The sequence below is a fragment of the Octopus sinensis genome, linkage group LG2, assembly GCF_006345805.1.
Source record: "Octopus sinensis linkage group LG2, ASM634580v1, whole genome shotgun sequence".
Taxonomy (NCBI): Eukaryota; Metazoa; Mollusca; class Cephalopoda; order Octopoda; family Octopodidae; genus Octopus; species Octopus sinensis.
Genome location: NC_042998.1, coordinates 121,508,263 through 121,530,611, shown reverse-complemented (window position 1 = coordinate 121,530,611; position 22,349 = coordinate 121,508,263). Strand labels below are relative to the sequence as shown.

Sequence of the window (22,349 nt, the reverse complement as noted above, 5' to 3'; positions counted from 1 at the left end):
CGGTAATGACAAATTTTAAAGTTTGCTTGGTATTTTATAAGTGTGAAAGGGATTGATACTCCATATCAAAGGCTCCAACAAGTATAGGCAGAAAAGAATTCTGTTTACATAATCAGGTTGATCAGTCACCTTCCTCTGTTGGTTGTGTAAAGTGTCATCCAAGCTGATGTATATTGGTAATTAAACTCAATTTGCAACACCTGTGTGTATTTATGAGCTTTGTTTTTGTTGGTAATTCTTATCAACAACTTTTCCTGTGATCATGATTTGAAAAGGCATACAGCAGTATGTTAAAGATTGGATATAATCTCTTGTGAGCAAGAAATGTAAAATAAAGTTTATTATAAACAATACAAACACTTTGTAATTTAAAAGCTTTCAATGTGATACCTGTTAAACAAAATTATTTTTATTTAATGAAAATTTAATAAAATCTAATCATAAGTTAAGTGAAATTATGCTAAATACAACTAAAGTGAAAACCTTTTTCCCTAGCTATATCGGCAATACTGAAAACTTTTTGGTGTGAATTTTACATAAGAAACTTTTTTTAACAAATTTTATCCTAAAAATCACCTGTGTAAATTACACAGGTGTGCAATTTACATGTTTTTACGGTACACATATACAAAAACCAATCTTTACATCCACAACTATTATCAACATCAATACAGAAACAGCATCTGCTCTTATCACCCAACTCATTAATAACCACCACCACCACCAATAGTATGAACAAGATAAGCAACCCCTTCTAAAATAAAAGAGATTGACATAGTACACATCTTATATATTTTAAAAGCTGAATGAGACATCAATGATTTATTGGAGACTAACAATACCTCCCCACACCCAATTATGAATAGCTAATTGGCAATAACAGTAACTGTATCAATGATAGCAACGCCTGTGGCAACATTTCTTATGTTAAGACAATAGAGAGCATGTGTATGAATGGTGGAGGTTTCTTTGGTTTAAGTTTGAGGTGCAAGGGACAAAATGCTTGTGGACTTGGTAACCTTTTAACTAACTGTAATCCGCATGTACTTCTTCCCACCTCACTCTGATACCCTTTCATTTTATTTCCATTCTTACAACCATAGAAAAACAATTCTTTCCTGGTGAGTACTATATACTACATATTTGTTGTGAATACTTATTGATCACCACCACTGTTGGATTTATCAACATTCCAAGTTGTTTGGAAAGAAACCATCAAATGGAAATGAAGGTAGTAGTGTAGAATCCTAAAGGGATTACACTGTATGTATAATTTCTTTACACTTAGTGTTTTAAAAGGGCTTGGTGTGGGAGAAAAAAATTGCCTAAATATTAAAACTTGCAATGTTTACAAAGTCAACAAAACTTAACAATAAAGGGAAAATTGAGTACTCAAGAAGCTACTATGTATAACTGCTTAGATCTTGTTCGTTCATAGATCTAATGTAATGCTTAAAATAGAATGGCAGCTCAAATGTATGGACTAAGGATCATGCTCAAAGCATAATGGCAATTTAAAGAAGAAAAAGAGATTAAAAGTGTGAATGACATAATGAAAAACATTTTCAGACTAAGAAAGGTTGGTTTGAAAGGCTCAAGGATTTAAATTTGCACAGCATAAAAATTATTGGTGATGTTGTCAGTGTTGAAATAGTGATTACTACTAACTGTCCTGAGCAGCAGAAGAAAATGACCTGAGCTTACATACCAAAGCAAATATACAATGTTGAAATTGCACTTTTCTGGCAGAGCAAGCTTGCTGGAAAGTTTGTTTCTAAAGAAGAAAAATCAACACCTGGATCTAAAACTAACAAACATAGTCAGACACCTCTGGGAAGATATGCTACTTATAATATCACTTCAAGCTTTACCTCTAATTTGGCATTCAAAAAAACATGTATGACTAAGAATCTTTCTAAAGAATGGTTAACAAACATTTTTTTGTCAGAATATTGGTTTCAAATTTTGGCATGTCAGCAATAACAGGGAAGGGGGTGAGTCAATTACATTGACTCCAGTGTTCAACTGGTACTTAATTCATCAACCCTGAAAGGCAAAGTCAGTTTTTATAGGCATTTGGTCTTGACAGCCTTTCATAACTGCCTCAGCAAGTTGGCATAGTACTTTCTATTGGTGGCCCTTTTGAAAATAGTCAATAAACACAATGCCTTCCCAGCAGTTGTAATGACCTTAGCTTTCTTTGGAGTAAGCAAGGAGGAAAGTTTCCACTATCACTCGGGGTTAGGAAATATTCAAGGGTACCAGCTGGATCTGCCTCAAACAATGTTTGATTTTCCCTGTGATGTGATCAGCCTGGTGCATTTTTGATCAGGTGTTAGAAGACATGGCAGTCACCAAACAGAAACCTTTGTCATGTCAAGTTCATTGTGTAGAATATTCCCAACTCTCTCATGAGATATACTAATAGCATTGGCTATTTGATTTATAATCAATCTGTCATCCCTCATCATGTGGTGAATATGATCAATGTGTTATTCAGTGGTGGCAGTTGCAGGACATCCCAACCTTGGGTCAGCTTCAAGATTCTTCCTTCCCCTCCTCAGCTTTGATAAAGGTGGAGTGTCATACTCTAATGAAGCAACCATATCAGCATGAATCTTCTTGGGGGTTAAATCCTTTTTCTGCAGGTACTTGATAACACCATGGTGCCAATTTTGTTGCTTTTCAAGAGAAGTCACTACAAGTTACTTTTGAAGAGTCAGATATCAGTTTACTTGGAAAGAAACAATGCAGTTATTAATAAGAAAGTGTTGAAATTAATGCATGCAAGATTTCACAGCTCTAGTATCACTCCTTCATAGTTACATTATGAACTTTTCATTCCACCCTCATAATTGACAGTGAGGAACTTTTGGAAGTTGAACATAATGGATGCTTTGGAGAGCACAACTAAGTCATGGGGGAAAGAGAAACCCTCAACTATGAATGGTGCTTGGAAAAATGTATGATTAGACTGTATCTATGATTCAACAAGTTTTCCACTAACAGAAACATCAAATTCAGAATGATGTGATGCATTCAAATGATGTTGTTGAGTTGTTAGTATCCCATAGAGAAAGCTAATCAAATGCGGAGTTCATGTTAGAACAAGAATAAGTTGACTATATAGATGAGATTATGGATATAACACCAACTATACCTAAATTTACTGCAACGAATACTGATAAGACTAGCACTTACAGAGGTAAGAATGTTGGTTATAGCCTAGTCACCCATATAGTTAACCAAGTGATACACGAAGGAGTCATACCCATTGACTGATGTAGCAGCACAATAGTCAACTGCTACAAAGGTAAAGGTGACGCTTTAGATACAAATAATTACAGAAGTATCAAGCTGTTGGATCAGGTAATGAAGAGGGTTATAGCCCAACTAATTAGGGAGAGAGTCAGTTTAGATGGATGCAGTTTGGGTTCATTCCAGGGAAAAGCACCACTGATGCTATATTTCTGATAAGACAGCTGCAGGAGAAATACATAGCCAAAGATAAAGCTCTGTACTTGGCTTTTGTTGACATGGAGAAAGCCCTTGACAGGGTCCCCCGATCCCTTATCTGGTGGTCAATGAGGAATCTAGGGATAGATGAATGGTTAGTGAGAGCTGTGCAAGCCATGTACAGGGACGCTGTCAGTCAGGTGAGGGTTGGCATCAAGTACAGTGAAGAATTCCAGGTAGAGGTAGGGATCCAAGGTCCAGTTCTCAGTCCCCTCCTATTTATCATAGTCCTCCAGGCAATAACAGAGGAATTCAAGACAAGATGTCCTTGGGAGCTCCTCTATGCTGACGACCTTGCTCTAATTGCTGAGTCACTATCAGAACTAGAGAAGTTTCAAGTGTGGAAACAAGGATTAGAATTGAAGGGCCCTAGAGTCAACCTAGCTAAAACCAAAGTCCTAATAAGTAGGAAGGCAGGCAGACCACAAATCTCTTTAGGTAAGATGGCCCTGCTCGATCTGTAGAAACTCTATAAGATGAGCCCAGTGTATGCTATGGACTCATAAGAGGTGCAGCAATATCAAAAGAAGGCTAAATGGGAAGATAGTTTTTATATGTGGTAGATGCTCAGGAGCAATAAACACTGAAAATGTGCAGAGAACAACATCCGCCACATTCCAGGGAGAAAAACTAGAAGTAGTTGATAGCTTCCGTTACCTAGGTGACCAAATCAGTAGCGGGGGAGGGTGCGCTGAAAATGTAGCCGGTAGAATAAGAATAGCCTGGGCAAAGTTCAGAGAGCTCTTACCTCTGCTGGTGACAAAGGGCCTCTCGCTCAGAGTAAAAGGTAAAATGTATGATACATGTGTACGAACAGCCATGCTACATGGCAGTGAAATATGGGCCGTGACTGCTGAGGACATGCGTAAACTTGCAAGGAATGAAGCCAGTATGCTCCACTGGATGTGTAATGTCAGTGAGAGAAAAGTTGGACCTAAGAAGCATCAGATGTGGTGTGCAAGAGACGACTGCGCTGGTATGGCCACGTGATGAGAATTGATGTGGATAGCTGTGTGAAAAAGTGTCACACCATAGCGGTTGAAGGAACCTGTGGAAGAGGTAGACCCAGGATGAGGTGGTAAAGTATGACCATTGAACATAGGGCTGCACCGAGGCAATGACTAGTGACCGGGACCTTTGGAAATATGCTGTGCTTGAGAAGACTCGGCAAACTCAAGTGATACCAGCCCACTTATGCGTACCTTTCCTTCACTGGACACTAAACTCTGCTTGCGAAGATCTGTTGAGGCAAGTGAAATCGAAATCAAATTTGATGACCGGCATCCGTGTTAGTGGAGCACTAAGAGTACCATACGAGGATGATCGTTGACAGAGCAACAAGCTGGACTCCGTGCTGATGGCACGTAAAAAGCACCATTCGATCATTACCTGCGTTGCCTTACTGGCACTTGAAAAGACATTCAAGCAAGGTCGCTGGACTGGCTCTTGTGCAGGCAGCACATAAAAAGAGTACTATTTGAGCATGGCTGCTGCCAGTACCGCCTGACTGGCCCTCATGCCGGTGGAAGGTAAAAGCAACCGCTACACTCTCAGAGTGGTTGGCATTAGGAAGGACATCCAGCTGTAGAAACTCTGCCAGATCAGATTGTTGTCTGGTGTAGCCATCTGGTTTGCCAGACCTCAGTCAAATCATCCAACTCATGCTAGCACGGAAAGCAGACGTTAAACGATGATGATAATGAAGTCTTTTTGGCCCACAAAGCAGAGGCGTAACCCCTCACCCTTTAAAAAGTATAATTTTTATTTTGATGGAAACTCACATTTTCAGTTATGGAGATTCCAATTCTGAATAAAAATAAAAAGGGGAAAAAAATCGCACTTTCAACTCCCACCCCCATTTCTTCATTTTTCTCGGAAATTCTTTCAGTGAAATACTAGAAAAAAAATACAGGGATTATGATTCTGAAAACAAGTTGCTTGTAAAATTTCAATTTTGCACCTTACTCCCAATCCTATAGACTTCAAGCGGGCTATCCACATGCTAGAAATAACAGCCGAATCTCACAGGAATTTGTTGGGTGAATAAAACTGCAATAAAATAATGAAAAAAATATGTAATCAATCTACTCGCCTTTCTGCAAAGATATCTTTCAGAGAAATTTCCTGCAGTAAAATGAGGAATACTGTGACAAAGTGAGATTAAAGTGTTCATTTTTTCTTTTTTTTTGTCTCTGCAAAATGAAACTTGAAAGTTACAAAAAATATGAGTGCAGAAATAACAGTCAAATCTCCAACAAACTCTTTTTTTACAACTTTGTCACAGTATTCCTCAGTTTACTGCTAGAAATCTTTGCAGAAGGGGAATAGATAAATTACATATTTTCTTCATTATCTTGTAAAAGGTAGACTGTATGACGCATGTGTACGAACAGCCATGCTACATGGCAGTGAAACATGGGCTGTGATTGTGGAGGACATGCGTAAGCTCGCAAGGAATGAAGCCAGTATGATCCGATGGATGTGTAATGTCCATGTGCATACTCGACAGAGTGTAAGTACCTTGAGAGAAATGTTGGACCTAAGAAGCATCAGATGTGGTGTGCAAGAGAGACGACTGCGCTGGTATGGTCACGTGGCAAGAATGGATGAGGACCGCTGTGTGAAAAAGCGCCACACCCTGGCAGTTGAGGGAACCTGTGGAAGAGGTAGACCCAGGAAGACCTGGGATGAAGTAGTAAAGCATGACCTTCGAATCTTGGGTCTCACTGAGGAAATGACTAGTGACGGAGATTTTTTGGAAATATGCCGTGCGTGAGAAGACCCGGCAAGCTAAATGAGACCATAATCTCGTGGCCTATGTCAGGGGCGTTACCAGCCCACTTATACATACCTTTTCCTTCTTTGGATACTAAAACTCTGCTTGCGAAGACCTGTTGAGGCAAGTCAAATCAAAATCGATGACTGGCATCCGTGTTAGCGGGGTGCAAAGAGCACCATACGAGTGTGATCATTGACAGAGTGGCTAACTGACTTCCATGCCAGTGGCACATAAAAGACACCATTGGAGCGTGATCATTACCAGCGTCGTATTACTGGCACTCGAGCCCCATCCGAGTATAATTGTTGCCAGAGCGGCTATCTGGCCTCCATGCTGGTGGCACGTAAGACACCATTCGAGCGTGACCGTTACCAGTATCGCCTTCCTGGCACCCATGCCGGTGGCATGTATAAAAGATTCGAGCGAGGTCATTGCTAGTGCTGCCTGACTGGCTGAGCCGGTGGCATGTAAAAGCACCCACTACATTCTCGGAGTGGTTGGCATTAGGAAGGGCATCCAGCTGTAGAAACTCTGCTAGATCAAGATTGAAGCCTGGGGCAGCCATCAGTCATACGTCCAACCCATGCTAGCATGGAAAGCAGACGTTAAACGATGATGATGATGAGTAAGATGGTGCGCTGGTAGAAACGTTAGCATGCTGGGCGAAATGCATAGCAGTATTTCGGTCATCTTTGTTCTGAGTTCAAATTCTGCTGAGGTTTTATACATGCCACCGGCATGGGTGCTAGTAAGGTGATACTGGTAACGATCACGCTCGAATGGTGTCTTTTACGTGCCACCGGCATGGAGGCCAGATAGCTGCTCTGGCAACAATCATCCATTCAGGGTTGATTGAATCGACTGGCCCCCTCTCCCAAAAATTCTTGGGCCTTGAGTAGAAAAGAAAAGCAAAGAAAAAAAAAATTTTAATTGTTTTTTTTTTGCCCAACAAATTCCTGTGAAATTTGGCTGTTATTTCTAGCATGTGGATAGTCTGCTTGAAGGCCATAGAATTGGGGTAATTTCTTTCTTTCAGAATCATAATCCCCATATTTTTCTAAGTATTTCACCCCCAAATCTTTTGAGAAAAGTGAAAAATGAAGAGTGGGGAGAGGAGGGGTGAGAAATTGAAATTGCGATTTTAGCCTTTTTTTCCCAGAATCGGAATCTCCATAGCTGAAAACGTGGTTTTCCATTTTAAAAAAAAGGGAGGCGCCCCCCCCCCCACTTATTTTTGGTGAATTCTTTAAAATTTTCAACTTAATTTTATTTACCAATGAAATGAAAATAAATTAAAAACAAACAAGTTTTTATATATTCTACTTGTATGTTTATACATCATACTGGCCATGGGGAAACATTAGCTAGTTTGGAAAGAGGAAGAGCATCTAGCAGTAGAAAATCTACATCAATAAACTGACTTACAAAAGCTTGGAAAAGTGAACTTTAAATGACTGCATATATTTGTGGGATGATCCCAAGATGTTGAACCTTATGGACCAGGTTGTCTGACAATGAGGTTTCTGAGAAGACCCGCCCACTTCAGCTAAACTGAATTCTGGAAGCACCGTGTATTTTGTACTCTCCACCCACAAACTACCTCACACTGTGCACTATCCTACCGCCCACTTCTGCTCCTGCAGCTCATTCCCCACCTACTCTCTTCTGCATCTGTGTGCCCTCCTTAACTTCTGATTTATCAGCCATCACTCTTCAACCCCACCTCTCCTTTTATCTGTATTTCACTATATATACAATATACATACAAGCAGTCGTGGCTAAGAGGTAAGAAGCTTGCTTCTTAATCACTGGTTCTTATTCAGTCTCACTGTGTGGCACCTTGGGCAAGTGTTTTCTACTATAGCCATAAGCCAACCAAAGCCTTGTGAGTGGATTTCCCCCTGCCACTGCTTGACAACTGATGTTGGTTTATTTACCCCACCCCATAACCTAGTGGTTTGGCAAAAGAGACCAATAGAATAAATACTGTGCTTAAAACCATATTAGCATTGATTTGTTCAACTAAATTCTTCAAAGCGGTACCCCAGTCCAATGACTAAAACAAGTAAAGGATACACATACACCTTTATACATATAAACACATTGAACTGACAGTAATTCAAATATTTGTGAAGCAAAATGTAGCTTGCCATGCTAAAGAACACCAGTGGCGAGTAAAAATATGCCAATGTCTTCATGACAAATGAAATACTCATAAGAGTCAAATAGGTGACACTCATTGTATAAACCTCAGGCATTCAAAAACAAATTTGTATCTGGATCTAACCTTATCATAAATTACAGAGAATGATATAATTAATTTCATTTATTGGAGTTTTTGCATAGATGCTTATTGTTGTCTTCAAATACGCACCTGTCTCCCATGTGTTACCAGATTTGACAAATTTCTATATCTGTCCGTACTGTGCTGAATTCTGAAATTCATTTACTGACATGATTTCTCTTCAGAGGTCAACTGGGAAGTAGCATCTATAATTTCTAAATTTAATATTCTAGATTAGTTCAAACAAGTTGCCTTCAAAGGGGTAGAGTTAGTAAGTCTGCTGATTTCATCCACTACTTCGTTAGCAAGCTTGCCACTTGGTTCTTTTAATGAAATTGTCAGTCTTTAGTAGTAGGCATTTCTGGTAAACATTCCTCTTGAGTAAGGGTTAAAAAAAATTTTTTTTTTATTACCCATTTCCATTTTTGTTTCTCAGTCTCATTTCCCACTATTTGTATTCAAAGATAGCATAATGTTGTATCTATATTATCAAATGGAAAATAGCAATGGAAGGAGAAAAAACAAAGTACAATGGATGAAAATGACAGCAAACTTCTGCATGATATGTCTATAGTTTTTTTAGCACGTGTAGTTGTGTGCATATATATAAATACATATATATATATATATATATATATTATATATATATATATATATATATATATATACACACACACATAAATGCATATATTCACACCAACACATGAACATATTAAAATATATATTCATAAATAAAAATATGAGAGAGACTGAAAGGCAACCAAACATAGATATTCAATTCCAAAGTTCTGCAGTGAAAAAGTGAGACTGAAATATAACAGCTACAGTAATTTTTGATGTATGGTTTGAAAAAAAAAAATTATGATTTGCAAATAATTAATTTTAATTATTTTAACAACTCAAAAATCAGTTGGAATTTTAACAAACAAATGATGCAGAAATTGTTAAGAACTTGCAATAGCATTTATCTAACCATTCTGATATACTTATTTCTTTCACTGGTGATTGAGTTAGATTGACTAAACTTAAAAGCTATAACTGAAGTCATTTTAAAGTTTTAAAGTAATGTTATATTGCAGAAGAAGTTTGAAAACAGTGTTAACCATTCAGTAACAATAATGAAACTAACTGCAACTATGTCTCAAGGAGCTTATAGAAATAATTATTATATTTCAAGGCATGTTCTACATCCTCTTCAAGTAAATATTTTAACATAAATAGGTAAAGTTTAAAAGACCCTCCAATTGGTAATAAACATCAAATTTGACAAGAACATAGTTTTATAAGTAGCCTTGCATGCTTGATTTTAACTACATGAAGAAAGTGACAATATGAGAGCAAGAACATGTTGATAGGAAAAACAAGACAGTTAAGTATTTGAGACTTTATTGCATACATAGTGGACAGGTTGATGAAACAGATTAACAATGTGAAAGAACAACAGTTGGTGTAAAAGTAGTCACCACAGTATTATTCACTGAAAATAGGAGAGGTGAAAAGGAGATGAGGGTATACAATAATGGATTGATTATTGAGTTTTTACTAGTTGTAACCGAAATATTTAGTGAGATGTGAACACTGACACTGGAGGAGTTTCTAACAAAATATTGGCTATAAAAATGACTTCAGAATGTATTTAAGGTAAGAAAATTATAAACAAAATATAAATTAGAAAAGGAAGGAAAACATTACAAACATATAAGTGGATGATAGAATTTCAGCTAAACACCAATATTGTTACCTTGGAGTGTGTTCTTTAGGGACCTAAAATATTACTTGAAGGAAACAACAATGCCAAGTTGACATTGAATCCTATTAATGATCATATATATACACACACACACACGCGCGCGCATATATATATATACACACGTACACACACACACTATTCCATATTTATATACACACGTATACACTATCACTCAACCCATTCAATGCAAAAGATAAATGAAATTAAAAATTTAAATATATTGAGCAGCAATGTATTAGATAACTAAAAGATTAGCAATGAAGTTAAGAGCAATCCCATATCTAGTTAGTTGAGAAGAAAACTGAAGCATGATAAATTGCTGTTTGATTTGCTTTCCCAGCTTTATATATTTTACATTTAAAGATGAGAAATCCAAAAAAAATTATGAGTACTATATAATAGTAGGCCACCAAAACTGCAACAGCAAAAGGGGAAAAACATTGCTAAATGAGATTATTTCTTTTTGCCTAGTTGAATGTAATGCGATTTTATTATTGTATTAAATATCTGATGAAAATTACTTCATTATCACTATACATGTGAACTGGGAAATGTTAATTCTACAGGTCTAGTGAAACTGCCACAAGCAGAAGTATGTCAATGCCTACAGGTCATTTATAATGTACATCAAGTTACTTTCCTCATAGAGGCAACAACTAACCCAAGTTTACACCTGTCATGACAATAAGAAAATAGGTTATATTTGAGAGACAAACAAATAAAATCTAGCAAACATGCCTGAAAAAAAAAAAAAAAAGAGAGAGAGAGAGAGATTTCAATTGGTGCTCCTGTTTATGTGAAATGTTAACTTGAAATGAAATAACTGTAAACATTGAAATGGAGAGAAACAAAAAACATTGCATCAGATAATCTGCTCCAAGTCCAATTTACATCATATGAGGAGCTAAGGCCATGTTTAACTATATTTAAAAAATATATAAAATAAAGTACCTACCGTTTACCAAAATGTGTATGTAGTAGTGATTGAAAGTGACACGAATCAAGGGTGGGGAATTATAAATATACAAGGGGCAACAAAATATCTCCAAGCAGCTTCAAATGGAACATTACAGAGAGACAAGTGATTATGTAACAGCTACATAAAGAGAAGGACACTTGTTAGCTGTTGATAAACCTACAATACTTTGACTTGTTGATGCAATCATACAATTATCAAGTGACATTCCCCAATCTACAATTAAAGTGCTGGCATGGAGACATCTTTCCAGAATTAATCTTAATACAAAATGACTAATATTTAGTGATTTCAGGATAAGCAAGAATCTAATGCAAGAAGGATACTAATGAAGAGAGAAGAGGAGAGGGAGAGGGATCTGTACAAGATAAACCAAGTATAATTAATGCTTCAGATTAAGTACTGTTTAATTAATATTGGTTTTTAACATGTGACATAAAACTACATTTAAAAAAAAATAAATAAAAGGTGGTGGCAGATAGTTGAAAGAGCAAATTACTGCAAGGAAAATAAAACAAAAAAGGTTGAGTGAGCTTCTACATGATTATCAACAAAGTAAAACAGCTTTCTCATTGTACATAGTACAATACTAGCTGTAATATGTAAAGCTTTGCTTAACTAGCAGATAAAGTGCTACTGAACTAACACTTTTCCCACTTAATATTTTATACAAATGTTGCGCTATAGGAGAACACATCAAGTATGTAAAACCAATACCCACAGCTAGAGAATATTTTTACATTCAAAGGTAATACACACATCTGAATCAGTGTTTGGAGATTTATCTATTAAAATTGGATATATTTTCCAGATCTTCATTTTAATTCTGAAAGTCTATTATTTCCAACAGCACCCTAACCCACTTCTTCCATATGAAATCTGTGTATGGGAATGTGTGTAAAATGCAGTTTAATCATGTAACAACCTGCATCAGGTGGATTAGAAATACACCATTGTTAGCAAGTTGAGGTAAGTAATAATGTTAAGAAGCAGATTTGATGACAACAAATATCTGTCTACCAAAGATATTCTAAATTGTAAGTTTTGAATATCTGACAAAGAAAAAGTCTGTTAAAGATATTTTAGTCATATCTAGAGGCACATTATGAGAGATAAAGAAAGAGAAAAGGGAGAAATTTTGCCAGTTAACTATTCTAGTTACAATCATTACCATCATTGCCCTCTAACTACTACCACCACTATTGCTGCTGTAATATGCTGAAAGTAGCAGCTGAAAGTGAGAGATAACAACAGTAAAACTATGAGAGGTAAAACAATGCGTACAACAATTACTACTATTAACAATATCAACTGGATATTTTAGTGACAGCAGCTATCATCACTGGTGTATCTAGTTTGTATGAATAATCCAATTGCCATTATATGTATGATTTTAATAGCATGAAGCATGGTTTAGCAATAAGACTTTCTGCTACAGTAGAATTAGCAAACAGAGGCAAATTAACTTAGTAAAAGAGAATGTGTAATACAATAGCTTAAAACAATATTTAGTATTTGAATAAGAAACTGAATGAAAAACTGGACCTTTCTTATTGATAAATATTTATAGTTGAACAGAAAAATATCAGAAATTCCAAAAAGGTTTTTCAATTAATACAAAGCAAGGAAGTAAATTAGTAGATATCTGAGCTACTTTGTTTCAAAACTGATTCATTCTTATCTAATATATAACCTAAGGAATATTTTATTTATTGAAATGAATCTGAATTATACAAATGGCTTTTTTTGTTGTTGCTGCTTTTGTTTGTTTAATGAGTTCAATAACAGAAACACTGCTTAAAAATCAAATGGAAACTAGAGATTCTCGAGAACTATGTATAAAACTAAACACTAAATTACATGGTCAACTAGACAAATACAATCAATACTGGTACAAATGAATGATCTCTATACTGTTACTCTACATTCAATGGAGAGAGAGAGAGAGAGAGAGAGAGAGAAAGAGACGAGTTTCCTAATAAAAATGTTATTAGGTATCATGCTAAATGGATTCCCTCCAACCCACAAACTAAGAAATTAATAAACATTAAGTAATTTTAAAAGATCATTCTTGAGGTTTTTTTTTTGTGTCATTAACCTCCTCCCAACCCCAAACTGCAATGCACAGATACACATGATTTCATTTATATGATGGTAGCAAAATTTAAGGGAGAGGGAAGTTTTGTTTAAATAAACTGAATGATTGCAATAAAAATATAAAAAGGCCTAGCATTAAAGGAGCACGTTTAAATATTAAAAATAAAAGATTTGTTACCTGAAGAAATGTAAACTAAAAGAAAAAGCCAGCAAGTTTTCTGTACACAACACACAATCTCTCTGTGTCTGGTTATAATATACAAGTGCACAACAGAGAGAGAGAGAGAGAGAGGGAGAGAGAGAGAGAGAGAGAGAGAGAGAAAGAGAGGCTAACAAATTATATATTGTTTCCAGAGAAAAAAAAAAGGAGAGAAGAAAAGCTATACTGCTTTTTTCTCCAATTGTCTTTTTTCAGATTTTATTAGGATTTTTATTGACTTTTTTTTACAAGAAATTAATGGGTTTTTTTCTGTAAATTTTTGTTTATTTTTTTTCTAATGACAGGTTTCAATTATTTTTCTGATAACTGTAAAAGTTCCAAATATTACCAGTGTGTGTTAGAGCAGTGGCAGCAGCCTGGCTACAAGTACTGAACATATACATATATAAATATATATACATATATCACAACAATGGCATGTACATGCATATCTAATCATACATACACACATTAACTGTACAAGAAAGGTATAGTGATTGGAGGATCAAGAAATGAGCAATGACAATGTACAGTGAGGTCTAGTAGTAGTAGTAGTAGTAATAGTAGTAGTAGTATAGTTATAGTTGAAATCCACACCCATATCATGAGTAAAGTCTTAATGGTGTTACACTTGCATGCTCAAATACACCCACAAGCAGGGAAATAATATTAATAATAATGATGATGATGATGATGAATGATGATGATGATAATAATGATAATAATAATAATAATAATAATAATAATAATAATAATAACAACAAAACAAAACGAGTGGGATTAAAACAAATCCAGTAAATGTAAGCTGCATGGGAATGGTACATCAAAGTCATGCTAATCAAGACTAGCCTCATCACCACACATTATTATTATTGTCACTGTTTGTCATAATTCTAAGAGCAACACGACCTTGCTTCATGACTGCAATGTTAATAGCGCACGCGCGCACACACACACACACACACAGAGTATCAATTACATGCGTTTCTGGGAATACAGTAGCATTGTGTTGACGGTAATCCTGGCAATCAGGGGGAAAACAAAATATAGCAGTGGACAAGACACCAAAGAAAATTACAAAAGAAATAAATTGATAGCAATGAGAAAGGGTGGGGGGATCAGTCGTAGACATCCATTTTACAGATTACTGACAATGTTTCCCAACTTGTAACATAGAAAAAGAAGAAAAAAAAAATGCAGATGTCTTCTCAAGCAAACTGAGATCATGTTTGGGTTGGTGTGCCAGTGAGCATGCCTGTGTGTATACATACTCACATTAATTTAATAGTTTTTCTACTGCCTTTTTATAATAACTGTCAACAACAGCAATATCTACAACCACAAAGGTAGTGGTGGTGGTGGTGGTGGTGATGATGATGATGATGATAGTGGCAATGAAGATGATGATGACAATGGCGGTGGTGTGTGTATGACAGCACCAAATGGTACGAGACAAGGAATGAAACACAAAAGCTGAAGTGTTTATGTTGTAAATAGGCAGTAGGAAGGTTAAAGTAGATTGTTGGAATAAATTATTACCAAACAACAAACAATGAAGAATGAAGAGAAACAGCAATGGCTTTCCTTCCTACCTAAACAGAAATAAAAAATAAAAATTAGTATAGCCTTGTTTCAAAACATCTTCTAGTGTTGGTAGTAAATGGTGTTTATGGTCATTTCAATTGTCAAGCAGCACTTGCTGTCCTTCACTAGAAATATTTGTTGTTTGGTTTAGATTAGATTTTCATTATTATTGTCATCTCCATGATAATAGCAGACATTGCCACAAAAATTCTAGGTGGCTTTTCCCCCTGAGTGGTCAATACAAGCCAAGTGTCCAAGAAGTCGCCAGTCAGCCAAACTTGAAATGAAGAGGGATAATAATGAGAGCGGCAACAGTGGCAGTAGTCTGCTGCTGTAGACAGTTTGACAAGAACTAAGACCACTAATACCATATACAATCACAGAATCATGCACACACGCATACACACACACACACATTCACACAATCTCAGTGTATATGGAGGCAGTGGTAGCAGAAAACAACAGCAGACAAACTTAAGTCGTTGGATGACTAACAGCCATATTTCATCTCAGAGCATGCCTTCAAATGATGCCATTAAGTCACTCTGTTCATTCAAATCAATCTGGTTTGCCGTCTGAAAAGAGAAAACAAAAAGCACCATTAAATTTAGCCTAAAATGTTTTCTATTATTGATAATAAAGAAATAATTATACAAACAAAATATTCTTCAATTTCAAGATTTTCAAACATTAGCTATTCTTCTAAGTTATGCAAACATTACTCTCTCTCTCTCTCTCTATATATATATATATATATATATACACACACACACACACACATATATATCATCATCATCATCATCATTTAACGTCCGTTCTCCATGCTAGCATGGGTTGGACGGTTCGACCGGGGATCTGGGAAGCCAGAAGGCTGCACCGGGCTCCGGTCTTATCTGGCAATGTTTCTACAGCTGGATGCCCTTCCTAACGCCAACCACTCCATGAGTGTAGTGGGTGCTTTTTATGTGCCACCTGCACTGGTGCCAGGCGAGGCTGGCATCGGCCACGGTCGGATTGGTGCATTTTACGTGGCACCTGCACGGAAGCCAGTCGAGGCGGCACTGGCTTTGGCCAAGATTTGGATGGTGCTTTTTACGTGCCACCGACATATATATATACATATACACATATATATATATAAATAAAATTCTATATCATCATTTAATGTCCGTTTACCATGCTGACAAGGATCGGACAGTTTCACAGGAGCCACACCAGGTTCTATAGTCTGTATTGACTTGGTTTGTACAGTGGGATGGCCTCCCAAACATCAACCACTTTACAAATGCTTTTTATGTGGCACCAGTGCTCTTCATGGGTAAATAACACCAAGGTGGTTTTAAGATATCAATTCTGTTCTGCTGTGGAAGGCAGGTTGTCTTGTATAGCAGTACACCATAGAACTTTCATCCTTTGCCATCTTTTTAAGGCTCAGCATTGTGAGGTCAGCTTTCAATACTAGTTCTTTTGCATGTCCTCTGCATTCAGGGCCCATATCTCATTACCACGCAGCATTGTAGCCCATGCACAGGCATAATACAACCTTCTTTTTACTAAGAGAGAGAGAAAGAGACACACACACCTTTGGGGGTCAAACATAGGTAAAAGCTCTTTGAACTTCCTCCACTCTATTCTTATTCTACCAATTATACTTTCAATACATCCTCCTCAACTACTAATGAGGTCACCTAGGTAACAAAAATTACTACTTCTAAAAAGCCTCTGGGACATTTGAGGAAATCAGTTTCCCACATATCTATAGTCTTTATGGTTGCAGTACATCTTCCACAAACACTACTTTTTCGTTTAATCTTCCTACTATTCCACTGCACCTCATGCGTCTATAGCTTGCACTGGGTACACTGTGTGTGTGTGTGTGTGTGTGTGTGTGTGTGTGTATATATATATATATATATATATATATATATATATATATATATATATATATATATTAATGCAAAAGTTTTCTAAGTACAAAACATTGCTTTTTCAGAAAACGAAAAAATAGTTTCACCATTCCATAGCAAAACTGTTGTACTACACTTTGACAATTTTTGATATCTTGGCATCTGAAGTAGCAGGAAATACGATAGTTTGACCAAAAGAACTGCAAGCAAAAATAAATATTTTTTTCTACTCTAGGCACAAGGCCTAAAATTTTTAGGTGCTCAGTCAATTAGATTGACCCCAGTACACAACTGATCCTTAATTCATCAACCCCAAAAGGATGAAAGGCAAAGTTGACCTCAGCAGAATTTGTATTCAGAAGGTAAAGACAGACGAAATATGAGTAATACTGAGAAAGGTGGCTTAGTACCAGGCAATGAGAAGTTAGAGTTTGAATAGGGAGAGAAATAGATGTCTTTCCACAGAGGAGATACATGGCTACCCCAGCTAATGAGAGGCAGGAAAGATAAGATGGTGAAGATGTAATGGAGCAGGGATGGAGTAGGATGAATAGATGGGTAAGTTCATGAGAATGCAAAAGAAGAGTTGGAGATGGTGGGAAGGGTAATATAGCAAGTGGGCACAGATAGAGAGAGATGGTGTTAGGAGGATATGTTGTGAGAAGAGATTAAACAGGGACATAGAGTGCAGGTAGGTTTGCTCTTGTTTTTTTACATCACTGGCTGCATCTTTTGAAGCTCAGCAAATTGCTATCACCATCTACACTGTAAGGTTCAACATCTGAAAATCATTTCCCCTCATTTTGTCTTCCTCTTACACAGGTTCCCTCCACATCCAAAGATCAGCACCCCTTTATGCAGTTGTTTTGATTATTATGCCGCACACACCACCTGATGCCTCTTATACTCAATTTCTCTCTCAAAACACACTGTTGTACATGCACACTAACATCCCACTGTTGTTCATGTACAAATATCATACTATTTGCCCTTCACTCTGACGGAGAGGCCTTTTGCTACCAACAAAGGTAATAGCTCTTTGAACTTTGCTCAACCAGTTCTTATCTAACTTTCAGAGCATCATCCTTCACTGCTAATATGATCTCTTAAGTCACAAAAATTATCTACTCTCTCTAAGGACCCCCCTGGGGATTTGATGAAAACTATTTCTTGTGTGCTCGTAGTGTTTACTGTTCCTGTGCATCTGCCACACACAAAAACTACTCTCTTTGTTAACCTACCTGTGATTTCACTGCACCTAGCTTGCACTGGGCATACAAAACAGAATTTTTAAACACTGAACAGAGTGTATAAAAAGTGATTTGCAAAGTGATTTGTAATTTGCTTTCCTGAGGTGGGAGTAATACTGAGAAAGGTGGCTTAGCACCAGGCAATGAGAGGTTAGAGTTTATGATTGGACCATCATATGAGAGTAAACTTGTCAAAGGATTTCCCCATGTTGACAAATGTACAGCAGTTTATTTTTGGCTAAATACTTCTGCACTTGTCATAAAACCAAATTTCATCTCATCTAGGTTAATGCGCTTTCTGTATGACCCTTTCTGTAACTTTTATGACCTAGCCCAGCAATTTGATACTTCTGTAATTATTTCTAAGGTACATCCACTGTTGTAGCAGCTGACAATAATGCTGCTACACTAGTTACTGGATATGACCCATACTTGGACAACCCAATTAACTACAGAAGTGACTAGGATACATCTCACTACCAGATATTTGAAGCATCTTGGCGATAATTCCTGATGAACCAAGGGCTTTCTCAGTCTTCACAGCCTTAATAATAAACATGAAAATTTGCTGTTGTTTGACCATAGGCATATTCTCATAATCAAAAGCATTCCAGCTGCGACTATCTTTTCTTTGTAAGCCACACCAATTGTAACTAGAGTTTCAAATGCATCTCAAAGACTAAACCTTTTCTGTAAGTTAAATACTACTCCAGTTGTTGGCCATCCACAAAGCATTCTATATAGTACTGTTCATATATCTAAAACTATGCTGTTTTCAAGTAACAAATTTTAGAATTTTGTAGGGCTAGAAAAGGTGATGGGTACTGTTTTTTAGGTTGAAATTTCCAAAACTTGAAAATAGAATATGACAGAGGAAGAATAACATTAAATGGTCACTAGCATGAGTAGAAAGTATGCCAACAAAGACAATGGAGCTTGATGCAGTCTTCTGGCTCTTGGTTCTTTAACTATCTAACCCATGTCAGCATGAAAACAATGATAAATAATTTGCCTTCATACTAGCTGGAGTTATTACAAGTAAGTGCAAACTGATAAATAACAGCTAAAGTGCTTTAAATGCTCATATTTACAAGACTTCATCAGAACTTGTATAGATAGGAATACATTAATACCAAACTATATAGAAATACTTATATAAATTCTATTTTTTCATGTTGAACAAACATTTTACAATAGTTTATAAATTCCTTTTCAGAAAACCAGTTGGCAATATATTATTCAATTATGAAATAAAACATGTCCAAAACCAAAAACCTAAACAAAAGCAAAAAATCAAATATTTTACCGCTTCTCGTCGTCGCCTCTCCTGTTCTTTTAATCTTTCTCTTTCTTTCTGAGCATGCATTCGACTCATTTCTAGTTCCTGCAATCTAACAGTTTCTTCATGCTGAGCCAAAGCTTGTGCCTTTCGAACTTGTTCAAAAGCTTCTTCTTCTTCACGTTCTCTGCAAGATAAATATTTTATATAAGAACTCATCTAGATAAGACAAAGATTGCAAAGCATAAAAAACATTACCATCATTAAAATGTGCAATTTTGAAACAGACAGACCAAGGATAGTGCTTCAACAAATATTTACATTGCAGAAATAACATTTTGAGAAAGTAATTTGCCTTATTTGTATGTAAATTAAGGCAGTTCCATTTTTTTAAACCCACCCTGTCTGACAAGAATACTGAACTATAATGAATAGTGAAATTTCTTTTGGAAGCTAATGAAAATAATTTTCGAAATAGTTAACAAAGAATTATATAATGTATAAGAAATAAGATCAGAAATACATTAGCAACATTCAAATGACTGTCAGTGTCTACAGTATGAGAAATGCAACTCTTACGAGTTATAATTACTTTTGTCAGTCACTGGGCAAGGCCTGATTACCAATCTCAATTTACACACATTTAAATGACAGTGTTTGACACCAGAAAAACCAGGCACATATTCCAAAAAAACTTTGGACATTAACAGTTATATTTTGGTGGAAGGCTGTTATTCTCAAAGACAGATTTTCTTTTTGGTGCAGTATGTTGCAATAACTTCTAGCTGCAGTTGAGATTCAGCTAATGAGAAAATCTTTGTAATTGCATATAAAGTAGCAGTCATAAAAATTTACAACTTTCATACTTGTTTCTAAATTTCTAAATTTTGTCACTTGAAGGGATTGTGGAATGGATAGCAAAATAGAACTTAAAAGTTAACACACAAATAGTATAATACAGTAAGAAGCTAAAACCAGTTTGTGAACATCACTGAAAGAAACATGGTCCTAAAATGCAAAAATGCTGTATCTGATGATAACAATAGCATCACTGTGATTTTATTTGCTATAAATTAATGCTAAGAAATGCCACCAGTAACCATTTCATCCCAAAACAAAAATAAATGGCATCGTCTAGAAACATTAACAACAAAAAAACTTTGTTCAAATTTAAGGACTAATAAGGAAATACTAAATATAAAAATAAGCTCTTTATAAACAGTTGTGCCTATGAATACAACTTGCATGAGCTCCAAATAGCTGATTCTAGGGAGGAAAGATTGATCAAAGTGTATGGTGCAGAGTTTGAGGTAATGGAAAGAGGACATAGGTGAATTAAGTATGGTCAGGAGTGGTGGTGGTAGACAACTTGCAAGTTTAGATAAGCCAGAACAATTATAGTTATAGCAGCAAAAAACAAAGAAACAGCAGCTAATCAGTATAAATGCAGATGTAGCGAAGTTTCAACATGGTCTTTTCTCAGAAGCTGTTCTGAATGTTGATGTGAACACACACTTTGTATAAGGTCAGTAACTGTTTTTGACTTTATTTATGTCTGGCATGGTGAACCAAGATAATAATGGCATACAAAAAAATCAGTGAGGAGTAAAGAAAGAAAAAAAGAGAGACAGACTGTCAAGTACAAATTGTGAAAACACTTGCTCCCACCTATAACTGCAAATGTACAAATTTACTGACTCCTCCAGCCAAAAAAAAAAAACCCCAAATAAACCCAAAGACTATGTAATAAGGATAAATAATATAATCTTAGTGTGGGATATTTAATCACTATTCCACTTTGCCTGTTATATAATTGTTTGAACATTAGTCTCAATAATCTAGAGATATTAGCAATAAATTTCTTCACCTTTGACGTTCCCATTCCATGCGTTTCCACTCTCTGTCAACTTTTTCCTGTCGACGTTGTTCTTCTTGCTCTTTTAATACTCGATCCTGAAGATAAAATTGGTAACCGATAACCTTCATTGGTTCAAATTAGATAACAGTGATCTTGTAAGGGTTATTTATATACAGCACAAAGGTATGTTTAATTTGTTATTGCTGCAGCACAAGAATTCCTGCTGTTCCGTATAGGCTCTGTTCTTAACTTGTATGGAAGCAATAAATCAATTGTGGGGGAAGAAAATTGGTATACATATGATGAAATGAATTTCACACTTAAGGCATTTGCATCGCACTTTGGGCCGTATAAGGTGAGGAGTAAAGTGTGGTTGACTGACCTACCAAAAATCCATGTAGTTGGTATGTCAGTCGAATTAGCCAACTTTGGAAATAACATATCTTTAAAAGAATCCAAGACTAAAGAGTTCAATGAGCTCTTTAAAACCAAAAGCTCATTTTGAGTGTGACAAATAACACATGAATCGCTGTTCTAAGGTACAACCATTGTAAATCTGAACTAAATATAGACTACAGACAGCAACTCTCACCTCATAATCTATCTGCGGCTTTATATAGCTAAGGTGCAATCTCACCTGGAATTTGCATCACCGGTCTGGAACCCCTATCTTGCCCAGGATATTAATCATCTGGAAGCCATTCAGCAACGTGCAACCAAGACAATACCCTCCATCAGGCATTTGCCATATTCTGAACGCCTTACTTCCCTGGGCATGGATACATTGAAACTCTGATGCCAGGCAGCTGACTTGGCAGATACTCGTAAAATTATTAACCATCTTACAAACAATAACTCTGAGCACCTTTT

At 36.2% G+C, this 22,349-nt stretch overlaps 1 protein-coding gene and 1 long non-coding RNA gene across 6 annotated transcripts in view; both read right to left on the bottom strand.

The window, feature by feature from the left end:
• Window positions 1-206: 206 nt before the first annotated feature.
• On the bottom strand, window positions 207-3,316 carry LOC118761320. The gene is made up of 2 exons (XR_004997288.1): window positions 2,848-3,316; window positions 207-2,814 (listed from the first exon to the last, which is right to left on the bottom strand). It is a non-coding gene; the product is annotated as an uncharacterized LOC118761320 (long non-coding RNA).
• Window positions 3,317-9,948: 6,632 nt separating this feature from the next.
• The window catches only part of LOC115232611 (bromodomain-containing protein 3), a 94,928-nt gene continuing 82,527 nt past the window's right edge, over window positions 9,949-22,349 (bottom strand). For all 5 annotated transcript variants that reach the window (XM_029802594.2, XM_029802596.2, XM_029802597.2 and 2 more), the window contains 3 exons: window positions 21,489-21,574; window positions 19,649-19,808; window positions 9,949-15,760 (listed from right to left, as the gene is read on the bottom strand). In XM_029802594.2, coding sequence (XP_029658454.1) covers window positions 15,695-15,760; window positions 19,649-19,808; window positions 21,489-21,574 — 312 coding nt within the window. In that variant the 3' untranslated portion in view covers window positions 9,949-15,694. The remainder of the gene's footprint in view (window positions 15,761-19,648; window positions 19,809-21,488; window positions 21,575-22,349) is intronic.